This window comes from Apteryx mantelli, chromosome 2, assembly GCF_036417845.1.
Source record: "Apteryx mantelli isolate bAptMan1 chromosome 2, bAptMan1.hap1, whole genome shotgun sequence".
NCBI classification, from domain to species: domain Eukaryota; kingdom Metazoa; phylum Chordata; class Aves; order Apterygiformes; family Apterygidae; genus Apteryx; species Apteryx mantelli.
The window spans coordinates 168,186,987-168,204,802 of NC_089979.1; the positions used below are offsets into that span (position 1 = coordinate 168,186,987).

The following is a 17,816-nucleotide window of genomic DNA, read 5'->3' on the forward strand; positions in this document are numbered from 1 at the left end:
ATCCCTTAGGCCTACCAAAGCCATGAACAATCATTCCCCAAATTCCCATATGCAGCCAAACTCCCTGCACTCAGAGGGCATAAGGATTCATTATATTTTGACATCCTGGCAAGGTTTAATTGCTTTGATGCTGATTAATCATTCCAGATACTATAAGCAGAACCCTTCTACCCTGACCATGTGTCAGGCTCAAGTCGAATATGTATGCTGCTATCGAAGACCAGCAACAAAGCAAATAAACAGCAGTAGGGATCATTGAGAGACGCTCCTTTCACTCCGTGTTTACTGAGTCAAGGGTCAGCACTCTGCCTACCATGCACAGTGACTGCAGCCGTTGTCTGCTGATGTCCAGAGTCACAGGTGTACTTTCCTGAATCTTTCAGTTCTAAGTCATGAATGACCAGCTCCGTAGTGGAGCCCTGCTGCTTCATCTCGTATTTCAAACCAGGGTAGAGAATAATATCTCCTTTCCTCCACTCCACTAGAGCATTGGGTTTGGTAAGCTCACACTTCAGTGTTACTGTACCACCTTCTGCTGTATTGGCATCTTGAAGCTCTTGTTTAAAAAGTGCCGGCAGGGCTATAAAATAGAAACATAACTTGCAACATACTGCAAATTGGTTTTGGGAAAGAAAAAATAGAAAGAAATTGCAAACACCAAAATAGCTTTTTGCAGATGGATCTAAACATCAAAGCTCTAAATCCAAACTACAAGGTTATTTTCCCTGAGAGGTAATAGGAATATCTGCAGAACAAAGTTGTTGATTTCAAGAAGTCACATTGGCCAGCAAGTATGTACAGGCTTCATCTAATCTAAGACCTAAAGGCAGCAGAAGATTTTGCCAACTATAAAAGTAATTGACGTGTCCTGATCACTGAAGAGGTCTTCTACAGATCTGCAGGAGGGCGCAGAAGAATATAGCACAGTATTTTCCAGTATACACAGCCTGGAGATCATCAAAGACAAGGAATACTATTTCAAATAAATGGAACTTCAGTTAATAAGGTTGGACAAACAGAGATAGAAAACAGAACACCTGACAGGAGAGGACAGACTTTTCTAGTCAGGAAAGAGGAGATAATTTTTACCCTGGACTGTTAACACAGCTGTAGACTGGTGCTCTCCACACACACAGGTGTAGTCTCCTGCATCCTTCTCAGCTATTTCACGAATCATCAGCTCTGTCTTGGTCCCTTCCTGCCTCATTTTGTATTTCTCACTTGCTTTGAGGATCCGCTGGTCTTTCCTCCACTCCACAGGAGCAGCTTTGGTAAGCTCACAGTGCAGAACAACATCTTCACCTTCTTTTGCTTCCTCGTTCATTAGCTCGTCCTTAAAAAGTGGTGGCAGGGCTAAAGGATGCAACACGGACAAGTGGTCATCAGAAAAGCAGAATTCAAATCCCAATTTCTTTTTGGTACTTGGGATTATTTCCCCTTATGCCTCCCTTTTTCACCCTATTCTAAACTTGCTTAGCAATAGCCAAGTTCAGAAACTCTGAAAGGATCCTTCTTCAAGCGTGATGCGAGCGTGGTTTCACTTACCATCAACAATTAATTCCCTGACTGTCTGCTGCTTTTCATAGGGAAAAAGCAATACAGAGATACACAGTTCTACTGGATACAGTAGCATTTTACTTACATAGGTATGATTTTACTTAGATAGGTATGATTTCCAGGAGGCTGGTAGAGCGATTTTGTTTGTTTGACTGAAAACTATATACATGAAAGCATCCAGAGTTCAAAAGAAACCTATTTCTGTTTTGAGATTGAAGTCTGAAGGGCCATAACATGCAACGGGAGAATTTCAGGTTCTCACTTTCCCATTTTGGAAATCTGAGCCGAAGGAAGAACAAACTACAGGAACATTAACCTCAAAGAAACTAATTCTTAACATCTAAGCCACAAACCTGCCTTGTGCACAGCTAATATTAAGGGGGAGGGAGTGCAAACACAGACCACTTCTCAGACAGGTCAGAAAAAAAGCATGTTTCAGGAAAGCCCAGGAGAGAGTTAGAAGTTGCTGGAAAAAGCTGGTGGGGACAGAACTGGGTCCCTTTGACCACAGTTCCTCAAAGCCAAGGAAGGTTCCTGCACTAAAACACATGCCCATTAATGAGAGGAGAGCAGAACATCAGGTAATGAGATTATTAACATAAAACAAGGATTTATTTCTGATTTGGTTTATTGGGAGCTGGTAGAATAAAGAGTGTAACTGCTGAAAACCTGTCTTTTTTTTTTTTAATTCCTAACTGTCAAGGTAGTTTCTACTTTGCTGGTCCCCACATAGAGGTTTAGTCCCCCACATCCTTCAAACCTAGGTTATGAAATAGCATAAAGTGCTCTGAAATAGCACCTCTTATCACATTTTGCATTTATGATTTTAAAAATCTGGTGCCCTTTCTGCCAGTCCCCAGGAACAGCCATGGCCAGGTCACAGAGCAGAGTGACCTCTCCTCCCTCTTGGGCTTCCCCATCCCTCACTACTTGTTTGAACAGTGAGGAAGTGAAACAAAGGAGATGAGGGGGAAACAAGCTAGAAAATGTAAGTGCCCAAGAACAGGAAGCTTGAGAAGAAAAGAAAAAAACCCATCTCATTTCCTCCTTTTGGGGGGAGAGGGATTAATAATGCCCCCGAATTTGTGTTGAGCAAATCTTTTTCAGAAAGAAATGAGCTATGCATAGAACAAGAGAAGACAAAGGGAAAAAGCAAAGGCAGGTTACTGATCCAGGGCTGAAAGAGCTGAATTTCAGAGTGATATCTATCCATAGAGCTAGTTATTAATTTAACAGTGCCTTTTTACCATGGACTGTTAAGGTTGCTGTTGTCTTCCGGTCACCACAAACACAGGTGTAATCTCCAGCGTCTTTGACTTCTAGGTCATGAATGACCAACTCTGCAGTAGTGCCAAGTTGTCTCATTTGATATTTGTCACTTGCTTTGAGCACTTTGGACCCTATTTTCCACTGCACGGGAGCTGCTTTGCTTAGTTCACAACACAGAGAAACTGATGCTCCTTCTGTAACTTCTTCATTTTTCAATTCTTCCTTGAAAAGCGCCGGCAGGGCTGGGAATGGAAAGTCAATACACAGCGTATTTAAACTAAGACCTCTGCAGTTTGCAGTTGGCATCAAGAACCCTTTTAATTTATGTTTAAATCTTGCCAAGTCAGGGACTTTAGTCTAGCCATTCAGGTTGAGGTTATCACTACGATGATCTGGAAAACTGAACCCAGCAGTAACAGCAGGAAAAGAAGAACTGTGCTGAAAGAAGAACTGTGTCAAAATACAAGTGGCTGGATGGATTCAAGATGTAACCTAGAGAATGTATCTCAGGGCCACCCTCCATGGGGGCAGGATATCTCAGCTGGTCTAACACCAGCATTCCTAGGCACTATTCCTTTAAATTTACAGGATAGCAGCTTGTCCGCATGGAGAAACAGCCATTTCCTCTACTCCCTTTGCAGGGATATCAGACCAAATTAAGATGGCAGAACAAGAAGTTCTCCTTTCCTGCACACACGAATTCCTAGGAAAAAGTCTAAAGCTGGTAGCTGAATGATTTACACAGTACTAGTATCCTTCAGAGAAGCAAATTAAAATAAACACACATCTGCAAGGTGAATTTACCATTCACTGTCAGAGAAGCAGTGGTGCATTGGTTCCCACACACACACGTGTAGTCTCCCGCATCCTGCAGATCTAGCTCACGAATTTCGAGCTCAGCAACGGCATCATCCTGTCGCATGATGTATTTTTCACTTGCTCTGAGTATTTTGTTCCCTTTCTTCCATGACACAGATGCAGCCTTGGTCAGCTCGCAGTGCAGAGTTGCTGTTTGGCATTCTATGGCCTCCAGGTTCTTCAGTTCTTCTTTGAATATTGCAGGCAGGGCTGAAGGTCACAGAACGGACAAAGACATTAAAAACGACAAAATCCACACAGCTGATGGTAGGGAGAGGGAAAAGTTTGCTAAGGTACAGCAGCAGAGAACACTTTACGGTGGGAACAGTTTCCGCATAATTCTAGGACATTAAACAAACCAATAGGCAAAGAAGAAAATCAGCCTGGATGCAACCAGATCTTAGAGACAGCTTACAAGTTAAATGAAACAAATTCAACCACAGGTGAACACACAACAAATAGCAGATGAGCTGGTAGAGAAATACACGGTGTTGACAATACAGAATAGATGTATATGGTTTTTACCATGCACTGTCAAGGCAGCTGTTGTCTCCTGTTCTCCACACACGCAAGTGTATTCTCCAGCATCCTTCAATTCTACGTCATGGATAAGCAGCTTTGTGACCGTGCCCTCCTGTCTCATTTTGTATTTGTCGCTGACTTTAAGCAAACTGCTCCCCTTTCTCCACTCTACTTGAGCGACTTTGGTCAGCTCACAGTGCAGAGTGGCTGTTTGACCTTCTGTTACTTCCTCGTCCTTCAGGCTTTCCTTGATGCCTGCAGGCAGAGCTGAGGATGTAATGGACAGAGTGTTAAAAATGGAGCAGCAAACACAACCTCCAGGTGAAGGGCAGGGGTGGGGGAAGGAAAAGCTAGAGGAAGAGTGGCGAGCTGCCTTAGGGCCTGATCTTGCATGTACTTCACAAGAGGATCAGGTCCTAAATATATGTATTGCATTAGGAGTTGGGGTGCAGGTCTTTCCAAATAAACCATAAAATGTGAATTAATTCTCATGACCATGACATGTAAAGTCAGACTCAGAGAAACTATGCAGAGATGACAACGGACACAGGCAACAAAACAAATCCAACCCATAAGCCTGATAATTAGGACATCTACATGATAATGGTTATTACCGTATACTGCTAAGGAAGCTGTGCACTGCTTGTCCCCACACACGCAAGTATAATCACCAGCATCATTCTCATTTAGATTATGGATCACCAGTTCTGCAGTGGCATCCTTCTGCCTCATTTTGTATTTCTCACTAGGTTTGAGTAACGTACATCCCTTTTTCCACTCCACTGAAGCCGTTTTGGTCAACTCACAGCGCAGAGTGACTACTCCACCCTCAGTAGCTTCTTCATTTCTTAATTCTTCTTTGAAGAGAGCAGGAAGGGCTAAGAACAAAGCAAACATTTTCATGACATGCTGTACTTGGTCACCAAAACAAAAAGAATAAACAGCAGGAATGGGAGGAAGTCTTCATGTATAGACAAAGCTCTAATTTCCTCAGTATAATTCAGTCTGAGAAAATAACATAGCCGGTTACACCATGGTCAGGAAGAAAAGCTAAAGAAAAAATATATAAGGTTTTGCCTTATGTGCTAAGGATACCTACACAACTAGCCCAAGAGTCAGAATGAAGCTGAGGAGCAGAATTGGACTGACCTCTCGAAAGTGCTTGGGTAATAATAAAAAAGAAAAAGAAGAGGAAGGGTGTCTCCATTGTGGACATCTGATAAAGGCCATCACAGCAGGAAGTTCAGGTGTATCCTCATAGCTATCCCCCTTTTGAAACAGCTAACAATCATTCGGAGCATAAGACTGGATGGTAATGTGGTAATATTAGTTGGGGAAGCAATAGGATGGGACAATGTCTGCTAAATCTTTGGAATGGCGTGAAGACCACTTTTGTACATAGAATGTGTAGGAAAGAACAGGAGAGAAGGCTCTCCAAGTTCTGACTCTGACTAGTAAGAAATAAATATTTGAGACTACGGATGAAGAGGATAACTGGGCTCACACCAATTATGAAGCAGAAGAGCTCATGGTTTTTAGAAATAGCAATAATGGAGAAGAACAAAAGGAAACTTCTGTTTGCAGCAAGAAAGCAAGATTAAATAAATGCAAGAATTGTTATTTATGACCAAGCAGAAACAAACTTACAGGACAAGGCAGTGTGAGAAAGTGGTAACTTCTTGAAGAAACAATATCAAGGGCAATAATTACAATATTAACTACAAACTATCCCTCCTCAAGGAAACATCAGGAATAGCCTGCCTAAATCACAAATTCTTCAATGGCCTGAAACTCAAGAGACCTATAAAATGCGAGAGATATTAATGAGCGTGAAGTAATTATTACAGAACATAGGGCCAAAATGAGAAAGGCCAGGTACCCTGCATGTCTCAAGAAGTTCAGGGGCAGTTCCTCATTCCTGGGCTCTGTCATCTGATGGGCAAAGGGAGGGAGAAACTCACAGTGGAAGAATGAATTGAGCAAAGTTCCTCAAGACTCTGTCTGGAGTTCAGTACTATTCAGGATTTTCTTTAGTGATGTGGACAATGAAATTCAGAGTAGTCTTATTAAATTTGCAGATGATACAAAGCTGGGAAGGAAGAGAAGCTCAAAGCACTTTGCGAGAGGATTAGGATGAAGAGGATCTTGACAAAACAGTGGTGTGAAAAATAGGCTGCAATTCAGCAAGAGCAGGTGCAAAATATATTCAGGAGCAGTCAGCAACACAAGTACAAGATGGGGAGCAATAGGGAGCAGATCTGCAGAGAGGGATTTGGGGTTAACAAGAGATCACATAGCAAATTCAAGTCAAAAGTGCAATTTCGATGTGAATAAAGCAATCATCATAATAGGATATATAAACGGGAGTGTCATATGCAAGACATACGAAGTTCCTTCATCCTACTCCACTCTGGTAAAACCTCGGATGGAGCATTTTTGTCCATTTTGGGGCACCACGCTTCTAGAAAGATGTGGATCAACTGAAGATGGTCCAGAAAGCAACAAGGGTGGGCCAAAGTCTAGAAAACATGACTTATGCAGAAAAAGTAAAAGACTTGAAGTTGCTTAGGCCAGAAAAGAGAAGATAAAATGGAGACATGACAAAAGTTTTCAAATCTGTAGAAGAGTTTCAGAAAGAGAATGATAATAAATATTTCTCCATGTCCACAGAAAATGGGACAAGAAGTAATGACTTAAGCCAACCTAAGAAAGATTTTGGTTTGGCACTGGGAAGAACTTTCCAGCAATAATGATAGTCAGGCAGTGGAGTGAGTTATTGAAGGTATTGTGGATTCTTTACCACTGGAGGTTTTTAAGCACAGGCTAGGCAGAGGTGCCTTGGGGCTCAAGGGTGGACTAGATAATCTGCAGAATCCTTTCCAGTTCTATTTTCTATAGTTAAACTGGGGGTTCAAGACTGAAATCATCCTTTTTATTGGTAAATATCAAGATGAAAAGGTCTTGGTAGCAGAGCAAAGAAACTGATTCGTTGACTTTCCAGGTGAGAAAGATGGATGTAACTCTACTGCTTGCTGTCCTCGCTGTCAAGTTCAAGAATCAAGTTCTGTTTGTGTTATTTAAAATTATCTGTCAAATCTTAACATAAAGTGATCTTAGATTTCAAGTGAAGAAAAATGAATGCACCAGCTACTCCATCTCTCCCCGCTCAAGTCCAAAGCAGGTAAAGCAAAACAAAAAATGCAAGCAAGTGGAATCCTTCAGCTTTAAGTGTGATATAAAGCAGTGTAACCATGCATCAACCAGAGCAGGAAGAGGAAAACAGAGAAGAATATTAGTATAACTAATGAAACTAGAATTCTAGTTAGAAATGGATGAAAATCAGAAAAAAAGGCAAGAAAACACATTATAAAAACAATTAATGATGGCAAGAGAAAGAATTCATTTTGAGTCAGTATTGAGGCTTCTAGAGGAGGTAAGAGAAATGTCACACATTAAAATCTGACTTTCTGATTCAGGTATTTTACCATGCACTATCAGTGCTGCAGTAGTCTTCTTGTCTCCACACACGCAGGTATAGTCCCCAGCATCCTTGACTTCTAAAGCATGGATCAGCAGTTGTGTAGTGGTACCTTCCTGTCTCATAGTGTATTTTTCACTTGATTTGAGCACTTTGTGCTTCTTTTTCCACTCCACAGAGGCAGCCCTAGATAGCTCACATTGGAGTGTGGCTGTTTCACCTTCTGTGGCTTCCTCATTCTTCATTTCTTCCTTGAAGTGTACAGGCAATGCTGAGGAATTCAAAATGAACAGAATGCATGACCATAGCAGCTATCCAAATAACTATTTATCTGTGGTCCATGGACTACATGTGACAAGCAAAGCTTTCCCTAATAACGCAGGATTAATGATCACTCTGAGAACCACGTGATGGTGACTTGAGAAAGGTGGAGAACACCTTGCTCACAAGGCAGAGGTTTTTCTTACAGACTGGTCTTTGGAAGGAAAATAGAGAACCACACCAGTCTCGATTTCTTCAAACTCTGCAGGACTGAGTCCTGCATTACTTTGGCTATTGCCTAGCAAAACAGAAAATAAAGCCTAACTGGAATGTCTGTTCTATCGCAATGCAAATCATTTCTAAAAAGGTTTGTAAATGATAGCTATCTGAGGCATCAATCTCACTTTTCCATGAGATGTCTCCTCAGAACATGGTTAAGTAGACCTTAACTGTCATATTATTCTCAAAGAATGTTTAATACCAGGCTGAAAACTATCTCAAAAATATCCCATCATTAAATCGTAATATTCTCTGCCTTAGGATTGTAACGTCATTACAATCAACATAGTGATGACATATGATAGTCCTTTTTTAGGAACTACTACTGAACATGAACATCAAAGTGAGTTGGAACCAAGACGAATATCCCAACGGAACCTGGAATTTTTGCAGTGAATGCTTGACCAGTACCTGATACTGACCAGCACATTCAGGCCCTTATTTCTATGTCCATCCAGTTTTCTAAACTGATCAGAAACAGGCTTCCAATTTCGAAGCTGATACTACCATGCTTTTAAAAAACAGATGGTTGAAAATAATGCACTGAAATGGGAATATGTTTTTTACCGTTCACTTTTAGTGCAGCTGTGGTTTCCTGATCTCCATAGCGGCATGTGTAATCTCCAGCATCTGTCAGATCTAAATCACGAATCATCAGCTCGGCAATTGAGCCCTCAAGTTTTATGGTGAACTTCTCATCTGGCTTCAGGACTCTGTCACCTTTTCTCCATTCCACGGAAGCTGCAGGCTTGTTCAGTTCACAGCATAAAGTGGCCATGCCACTTTCTGTGGCTTCCATGTTCTTCAATTCTTTCTTAAAATGTGGAGGAAGGGCTGAAGATCATAGGTAAAGAGAGAGCACTTTAAAAATGAGGAAATACTGCATCTTGATTGCTCCACTGGATTAAAACCCTTAAGCTCTAAAAATTTTGATTAAAATATACAGTACCTGAGTGGCAAATTACAGTGATTTCAGGGGCATCCCTGCCTTTTGCTTTGCAATAGGCCACATTTGGCATTGTCACAACTGAACTGGAAATCAGTGTTGCAAAACTCAGTATCAGAAGATATGCTTTAAAGGCATTTTAAGATATAAATAGTAGAAAGCTGACCCTGAACTTTCAAGGAACTACGCACAGCTCTAGCCTGTGCTAAGATTAGATGAATACTTAAAATGAACACGATCCGTTACTTAACCTCCAAGACACAGTGTATCATTCCTACCTGTCTTTCTCTATTTTATCACAACGGATAATCACCTTTTAATTCCATTCAAGAAAAAATAAATGAAATCTCAGTGATACACCTAGAGAAATTAATTCTCTGGAAATACGTAAAGTGTTATTTATGACTTCACCAAGGTCTTCATTATCTACCTCCAGATCGTATTAACAAGAAAAATCAGGGACTAAAAAGACTGTATGATGCTATTTATCAGCCCCAAGTGAGGGAAAGATATCCCCAGCGCTTGGTACAGCTGTCATAAAATTTAAAATAATAGATGGAATCAAGATCAGTTTGTGATCCTGCTTGAGATCACAGATGACAATGCAGAAAATCCCTATTAAACCCATGTATTTTACCATGCACTGTCAATGACGCAGTCGTCGTCTTGTCTCCGCACACACATGTGTAATCTCCCGCATCTTGCTCCTCCAAGCCATGGACTGTCAACTCCGCAATGGAATCCTTCAATCTCATTTTGTACTTGTCACTAGGCTTGAGGACTTCTTGCCCTCTCCTCCACTCCACTGGAGCGGATTTAGTTAGCTCACAGCGTAGAGTAGCTGTTCCGTCTTCTGTGGCTTCCATATTAATGAGTTCTTTTTTGAATAATGCAGGCAAAGCTAAGGGATGTAATATAAACAAAGAGTCCATCAAAACCATTAATCAGACCTTGAGGAGCACAGGACTAGGTTCTGAGCCCTGTCCTTCGCTATTAGAGCAAACTAAATCACAGTCTCCTTCAACAGTGATCCTGCACTATCTTGAAAATTGCATCTATTAGAAAACTACTGCAGGACCTTAGAGGGATAATTGTCACAATAACCTTCTTCTAATGTTGACTTATGCAGCATGCTCACCATTTCCCAGCTGATTCCAATAGTCCTCTGTATCTACTGCCATGTGAGTCCATCTGTCCTGAACACTAATCACTTGACTGAAAGTCATTGCCCTTGATGACAGCCTTGTTTTTTGCAGATCTCTACAGGAAATACCTTCCCCGATATCATAATTTACCTTTCTTGATCAGAAAAAAACTGGCAAACTAACTTTAGGTGCACCTTTAAGCCATAATTTCCAAGGGCATAATGGCTCTAATATCAGGAACTGGGGGCAGGGGGAGGTTTTTCAGCAAGTGACTTGCACAGGGAAGAAAATGCTAGTTTAGAAGAAGGGAAGAACAGAAGTGTATTTGATCAGGATAAAGAAGAGGAAGGAAAAGCATGCAGAGAAATCTGAGAGAAGAGAGAGTTTTGCCTCCACAGTTTTGTCCATGTCCTTAAAAGCATTTCAGCATTAAGATACATCTCAAATGGAAACAATTCTTTCATTTACTGGAACTACATGTGAATTGCCTCTGCTAAAGCATAACCAAGACTGTTACACTATTCACCATGGCAGAGGGAGGAACAAAATTTCTCTCACTACTCCTTAAATCAGGACCTTCAGAAAAATGGTTTGGGTTTTTCTTCCCCATCAGCAGGATGTATCACAGTCCTGCAAGGAAGAAGCACAGTCATCCATTCCTGAACAAAAAAAAACCCCTCTTCCTAACTGAGCTCAGCATTTTTAAAACAAACTTTCCTTCAAGTTAAGCACTGAAATCCACTGATGCAAGTGAGACGTGAGTGCCAAATTCTCTGAAAACAAACACGTTGTGAGAGGCCTAGTCACTTCTGGCCTTACATATGGGTGCTTTTTTCACTTTAAAATGAGCCAGCAGACCAAGAAAAGGCTGCAGAATCAAAACATCAAAACAGGCAAGAAAGGGACATCTCAAAGAAAAGGGGGATCTCTGAGATACCGCTACCATAAGCGAGAATTGGTTTCTTTACCATGGACTGTCAATACAGCCGAGGTCTTCTGATCTCCACACACACACATATATTCTCCTGTATCTTCTACCTCCAGGTCTCGTATCAGTAGTTCTGCAGAAGTATCTTCCTGTCTCATCCTATACTTATCACTCGGTTTGAGAAGCTTGTCCCCTTTTTTCCACTCCACCGGGACACCGACTTTGCTTAGCTCACAGCGCAGAGTGGCTGTTGCACCATCTGTGGCTTCTCTGTTCTTCAGCCCTTCTTTGAAAAACGCAGGCAAAGCTGAGAGACAGCAAGACGGGCAGTGAGACGTAATGCTCCAAAGAGTTAAAATTAAACATCCTCCTCCTTGTCCCTATTATCTTGAACTGATATGCCAATACAAGAACATAAACTGTCACAAGCCTCCAGGAATCAGTATGAGGAAAGAAATCGTATCACCAGGCAAGGACTCAATAGTTGCAGTAATACACAGAGATATTTTACATGTACTTAGAGTCACAGATCAATACAGACAGAAGTAGAAAACATCAGTAGAAAACCCAATTTTTTCCTGTAAAATTTCAAGCAAAAAATAAATCTTAATTTGAAATTTTTGAAAAAAAATTGGTTTTCTCATATGAACTTTTAAACTGAAATGAAAGGAGGATGTTCGCTCTGCCTTCACATATTTAAGCAAATGAAAAGACATTCGACATAAAAAATGAAACACTGAAGTTTCATTCTAAAATGTCAGTTTGAAATGAAAATATTCATTTCAGTACATGGTGGGAAAACGAACATTTTTACCTGAACTGACATTCTCTTTCAAACACATCCGTTTCAGCAAAAATCAAAGTTCTCACTGAGAATGACTGGCAGCTAGAAGGTTTCAGCTTGCTTTACACATGAGAGTAACTGAATACAATGACAACTGGCCCGTATGTATAAAAGCACCTTGTTGTCCCAGGAATGAAGTATGGGAGTAAGATTGCAAGTTCCCTGAAAAAAGCTTATCGGGGAATAACCTAATTTCTATGAATTTTTGGAAACCTAAAAATCGCTAAGTCACAGTGAAGGAGGTGGCAGGGCGCACTGGGTGCCCATCCAAATGAACGGAGGAAACACTACAGTTACTTTAAGCACGTTTCTGGGTTTGCGTGTTTTACCATGTACTGTTAAAACAGCCATAGTCTGCTGGTCTCCGCACACACAGCAATAATTTCCAGCATCCGCCGTGTCTACGTTTTGGATTATGAGCTCAGCAACGACACCTTCTCGTTTCATTCTATACTTGTCACTTGATTTGAGGGTCTTGAGTCCCTTTTTCCACTCCACGTTAGCGGCAGCCTTGTTCAGCTCGCAGCGCAGAGAGACGCTTTTACCTTCCGTAGCTTCTTCATCCACCAGTTCTTTGATGAAAAGAGTAGGTAGGACTGTAGAGTAAATGCAATATGGACACGGCATCAAAGCTGAGAAAGTCTGACCCATGAACTTACTCTCTTTTCTTATTTCTCTGCAGCTGCATGTCACTGATGCCATAAAACCTTTACATTTCAGGACTGTGTTAAAATCTCTAGCATTTCAAGAGATTTCAGTTTGCCTTTTAATTTCCTGTCCTCACCCTTTAAAATCTGCTTCAAAAGCCTGTCTTTCTATCTGCAGCCTTAGTTGACAAGATCGAGTCATCACCCTTTATTATATGCATCAACAGAAGTATAGGCATAAAACCAGAGGCCACATTTCAATGCGAGGCCTAAAGCTTTTTCTTTCCTTTGAGAGAACCAGCGGTTCCACAGAAATGCCCGATTTATTGCACTGTCTGTACTTCTATAAACAGGGCTCCTTCAAATAAAACAGTTGCAAACAGGCTGCCAGCTTTCTGCAGAGATAAAATACGTGCTTTGGGAGACTAAAAAAAATAATCGACAAAAAAGGGGTGGGAACTGCAGGAGCATAAAAAGGCTGCGTTTTCATTAAGACAGTCAGTGTGTAGCATCATATACCGACAAAAGCTTGCTCGTCTTGGGAGCAACGTTCTAAGTAACACAAAGCAAATATTAGTCCCACTTTTAGGACAATTCCTGTGGGAAAACTTTTAAACAAGCAGCTACACTGGACTAGGAGATTGTACTGAGTTGGGAACCTGTACTCCATTTGCTGTTTAAACATAGCATCTAGGAAGACAAACAGCACATCAAGAAGAGATCGGGTAAAAAGAGAGAGAAGGAAAACAGGAAAGGAAAATCAATCAGCAATGGAGGAGCTGGAAAATATACAGGAAAAAGATGCAATAGGAGAAAAAGAGGAAGAGTGTCTGGAATATACAGGTTTACTTGGGGCATGCGCCTCAGATTTCTTTTTACCATTTACTATCAACGCAGCTGTAGTCTGTTGATCTCCACACGCGCAGCTGTAATCGCCAGCGTCTGTCAAATCCAAATCCTGGATCATCAGCTCCACAAAGGGGCCTTCCTGTTTTATTTTGTATTTCTCACTTGGCTTGAGAACCTGACGCCCCTTTCTCCATTCGGCCGGGGCTGACTTGCTGAGTTTACACTGCAAAGCGACTGCCTCTCCCTCCGTAGCTTTCTTGTTCACCAGTTCTTCTTGGAAGAGGATAGGCAAGGCTGAAGGACGCAATACCAACAGAGACGGAATCAGAGCTAGAATGAAATGACCTGGACTTTTCCGTGAGCTACCAGACTGCAGCATATACATTTAGTTAAACATGCGTTACTGCTAGATGAATAGAGTGGTAAGTTTGGGGGGGGGGGAGAACTCCTACAGTAAAGGAAAAGAAATGAGAGAAAACAGCACAGAACCTAGCTATGCTGCGTCAAAGCAAAAAAGCACAGGGAAATGTCCTTTAGCAGGGTGACTCATAGTCATCACAGAGCTAAGAACATGAAACCTCTCCAAGAAACCATACTGGCAGGTCCTCAGAAGATCAGAAAACACCGAGCGTCCAACACACGAAGTTTCAGGGAAGGGCTAAATGATAAACAGGGGTAGAACGTTTACCGTTCACTCGCAAAGCAGCTGTTGTCTTCTGGTCTTCGCACACGCAAGTGTAATTCCCAGCATCCGTCAATTCCAGATCCTGGATTACCAGCTCGGCAAAACGGCCTTCCTGTCTCATTTTGTATTTGCCGCTTGGCATCAGCACCTTCTCATCCTTCCTCCACTCGACCGAGTCAACCGCCTTGCTCAGCTCGCACTGCAGAGTGGCCGTTCCGCTCTCTGTGCCTTCCTCGTTCTTCAGTTCTTTTTTGAAACGAACTGGCAGGGCTGAGAGACGCACAATGAATAGGCATTGCAACTCAAAGCCTTACCCCAGCACCTCCGGTAAAAGGCTGAACTGTGATTTATCACGTAACTACCCAGGCCTTATTCCACCACTCTTATCCTCAAACACATCCTGCCATTTCTCTGGCTGGAAGAAAAAAACCCTTAAGTGAACTGTTCTTTGGGAATCAAAGCCTCTGATTTGGTTTGGATCACACATATTATTGACAAACTTATCCTCATCATTAAGGGTGCTAAGCCCTCCTTAACAGAAAATCCCAAGGTGTCTTATGTTTCCATACTAATTCAATAAAACACACAAGCACGTCAGCAGCATTCATTTGAGAAAGGTCTCCGGGAAGACACCACAACACACATACATGCAACACAGAGCACACTGAACGCTGATGGTGGATGGGGAATGGAGAAAGCAGTGACATGGTAACATGAAAAATAAGGATGAAAAAAGTAGAAGCGAGACATAAAGATAGGTGTTGTTAGGAACTACGCAGAAAGGAGGATGGAGGGGATGGACAAAAACGTTCCAGAGTTTCACGGGTCATTTCTGACTTTTTACCATTCACTGATAAGGCTGCTGTGGTTTTTTCGTTTCCCACTACACAGGTATAGTCTCCAGCATCCTTTGAGTCCAGATCGTGGATCAGCAGCTCAGCCACAGCACCCTCTCGTTTCATCCTGTACTTCTTACTTGGTCTGAGAACAGTGTGCCCCTTCCTCCACTCCACGGGGGCCTCCCTGCTCAGCTCGCAGCGTAGGCTGGCTGTCCCCCCTTCCAAAGCTTCCAAGCTCTTAAGATCTTCTTTGATGAGTGCACAGATGGCTGAGGGATGAAGCGTTCATTTTATTTAAGGGGCATCGGTACCAATCGGTTACCTCATAAGGGACTTAAACAGTGCCAAAAACAATTCCCTTGGTATACAGCTAATTAACTGCGACTCACCTGCACTTCCAGGACTTTAGTTGCATTTATATTAGCACACCATGAAATCAAGGGAAATAAAAACAAGATAATTATTTTACAATAATTTGATATCAAAGTAAGAACTCCTCTGTTGCCCAAATACTGTTGGTCACAGACACATGAAAAAAATGGCTCAGTAGCTGAAGGAAAGAACTGCACAGTCTCTAACAAAATAGCCGAGGCCATTCTTACCTCCTGGCTTAGAGCTCAGACAAGTGTCTCTGTCCAGAGCAGAAAACAGAATAGTTATTTCAGAAGCAAGGATAGATATTTTACCAGACCAGGAATATTTGATTGGCAGGACCTAGCAGGACCATGGCAAAAACAACAACAAATAGTCACAAGCCGGTATCTTATTCTTACCATGGATTTTGACTTGGGCTGTGGTCTGCTGGTCTCCAGTGTCACAGGTGTATCTTCCTGCATCTTCTGCCTCTGCATTATGAATCACCAGCTCCGCCACTGTCCCCTTCTGCTTCATTTCATATTTGGCACTTGCCTGGATCGTCTCTCCTCCCTTCTTCCACACCACAGGTGCGTCAGGTTTTGTGAGTTCACAGCGCAAAGAGACAGTTTTCCCCTCTTCCATTTCCGTGCTCTCCAGGGTTTGTTTGAAGAGGACAGGCACAGCTAGAGCACAGAAACACAGAGATCAGGTATGGCACGTACCTTCTCCTGTTCTTCTCCCGCTGTGCAATAAGCACTCCAGGGCAGCTGTCACTCCTTAAAACTAACACACTTCCAGCCAGTCCTCTTTCATAAGAGCAGAGCAGTGGGATAGGCAGCAGCAGAGAGTTTTCTTCCCAACCATGTCACTCTGTTTGGGAGCAGGAAGAAAACTCTCTCCCAGGTATTATCAGATCATTAGGGATTCCTTGGGGTATGAGAGAAGTTTCTCTTATCTTTTGTAGGGACTACTTCACGGTCCTCTGCGCATCCTCACCTATCAAATCCCCAGCCGCTGCAGGGCTCTGTGACAGTACTCACGCCCTCTCTCTCTCCTGCTTTCCTCTGTGGCATGCACTACTTTTCAAGGTCTCCAATTCTAATTCCAGTCTTAACCACAGCCATGTAAAATAGCTAATAGTTTGGGAACTCTGGCATGCAGCGTATAGAACATGAAACCTTAACATTTATTTCCACCTCAGTGGGAAGTTACAGGCCTAAAATCCCAGAAACATAATGTGAAACCACATTCAAGAAATACATAAATGTACTTACAAGTATACATATTATTGTTAAATTTTAACCATGAATTCACAGATGGCACTGCTGCAATAAAGAAGTGCTGTTTCTTTATAGCAACTCTATTACACAATGCATTAGGAAAGTGTTGCCACGTATCTAGTCTGCCTACCATTTACTTTCACCCGAGCAGTGGTCTTCAGTTCCCCAGCGCTGCAGGTATAGATCCCAGCGTCTACTGACTCGACATCTCGAATAATGAGTTCTGCCACAGTACCGTGCTGTTTAAACTCATACTTCTCGCTGGCATAGAGAACAGTGTCTCCCTTCATCCATTTCACTGGCATATCAGGTTTGCTGAGCTCACAGGTCAGCTTGACTTGTTTTCCTTCTTTAGCCTCTTCATTTTGGAGCTCTTGCTTGAAAAGAACAGGTTGCTCTGAAAGGGAATATTGCAAATGTTTAAGGAAATGCATGAGCTTGGAAATCACTTTTTTCCTTTTTGTTTCAACCCTTTTTGTTCAGATACAAAACTACAGAAACAAAAAAAAAAACTAGCAAGCAAACTAAATAGATTTTTTTTACAATTCAGCACTCCACAGCAGCAAAAAAATGCTTAAGACCATATACTTTTTTCTTTTAACTACTATTTGGACTATTCAAGACATTGCCACTATTACTGTTGTTACTGTAAGCACTAGCGTTAAACACTGCTGTTGCTACTAATGACACAAACAGTATGGAATTGGTTTCAGCACTCCAAAGAATAGCGTGAAATTTCAGCCCTCAAAGATCTTAAGCAGTGGCCAGTTACTTAGTTATTTGAATTTTGATTCCCTGTGCCCTCAGCAGTGAAAGGAAAACAGAAATGGTGTAATATAACGCAGAGACTCTGCCAGGGCCCAGGCGTTAAGAGAAAATTTCCTCCTTCAGCTTCCACATATCATTCCGGGATGACAGCCAGATCCATGGAGCGAGGCAGAGAAGACACAGAACAACAAAGGTCAGTGCCATCAGCGAACCAACTTCTGGAGAAGCTCCTGGTGATACAATTCTCAGAAGTTGGTCAGGGATGGGAGACACTGAACTGAGTTGCGGATTGCTGGTTGGAACT

General features: G+C 42.0%; 1 protein-coding gene across 1 annotated transcript in view; it reads right to left on the reverse strand.

The window, feature by feature from the left end:
• The window catches only part of LOC136991346 (obscurin-like), a 153,138-nt gene that overhangs the window by 90,669 nt on the left and 44,653 nt on the right, over positions 1 to 17,816 (reverse strand). The window contains exons 25-40 of the mRNA XM_067292213.1: positions 16,875 to 17,141; positions 15,881 to 16,147; positions 15,113 to 15,376; positions 14,272 to 14,538; positions 13,614 to 13,877; positions 12,417 to 12,683; positions 11,284 to 11,550; positions 9,808 to 10,071; positions 8,792 to 9,058; positions 7,692 to 7,955; positions 4,821 to 5,084; positions 4,210 to 4,473; positions 3,631 to 3,894; positions 2,805 to 3,068; positions 1,090 to 1,353; positions 314 to 580 (exon numbers count right to left, since the gene is read on the reverse strand). Of these exons, the coding sequence (XP_067148314.1) occupies positions 314 to 580; positions 1,090 to 1,353; positions 2,805 to 3,068; positions 3,631 to 3,894; positions 4,210 to 4,473; positions 4,821 to 5,084; positions 7,692 to 7,955; positions 8,792 to 9,058; positions 9,808 to 10,071; positions 11,284 to 11,550; positions 12,417 to 12,683; positions 13,614 to 13,877; positions 14,272 to 14,538; positions 15,113 to 15,376; positions 15,881 to 16,147; positions 16,875 to 17,141 (4,245 nt within the window). The remainder of the gene's footprint in view (positions 1 to 313; positions 581 to 1,089; positions 1,354 to 2,804; positions 3,069 to 3,630; positions 3,895 to 4,209; positions 4,474 to 4,820; positions 5,085 to 7,691; positions 7,956 to 8,791; positions 9,059 to 9,807; positions 10,072 to 11,283; positions 11,551 to 12,416; positions 12,684 to 13,613; positions 13,878 to 14,271; positions 14,539 to 15,112; positions 15,377 to 15,880; positions 16,148 to 16,874; positions 17,142 to 17,816) is intronic.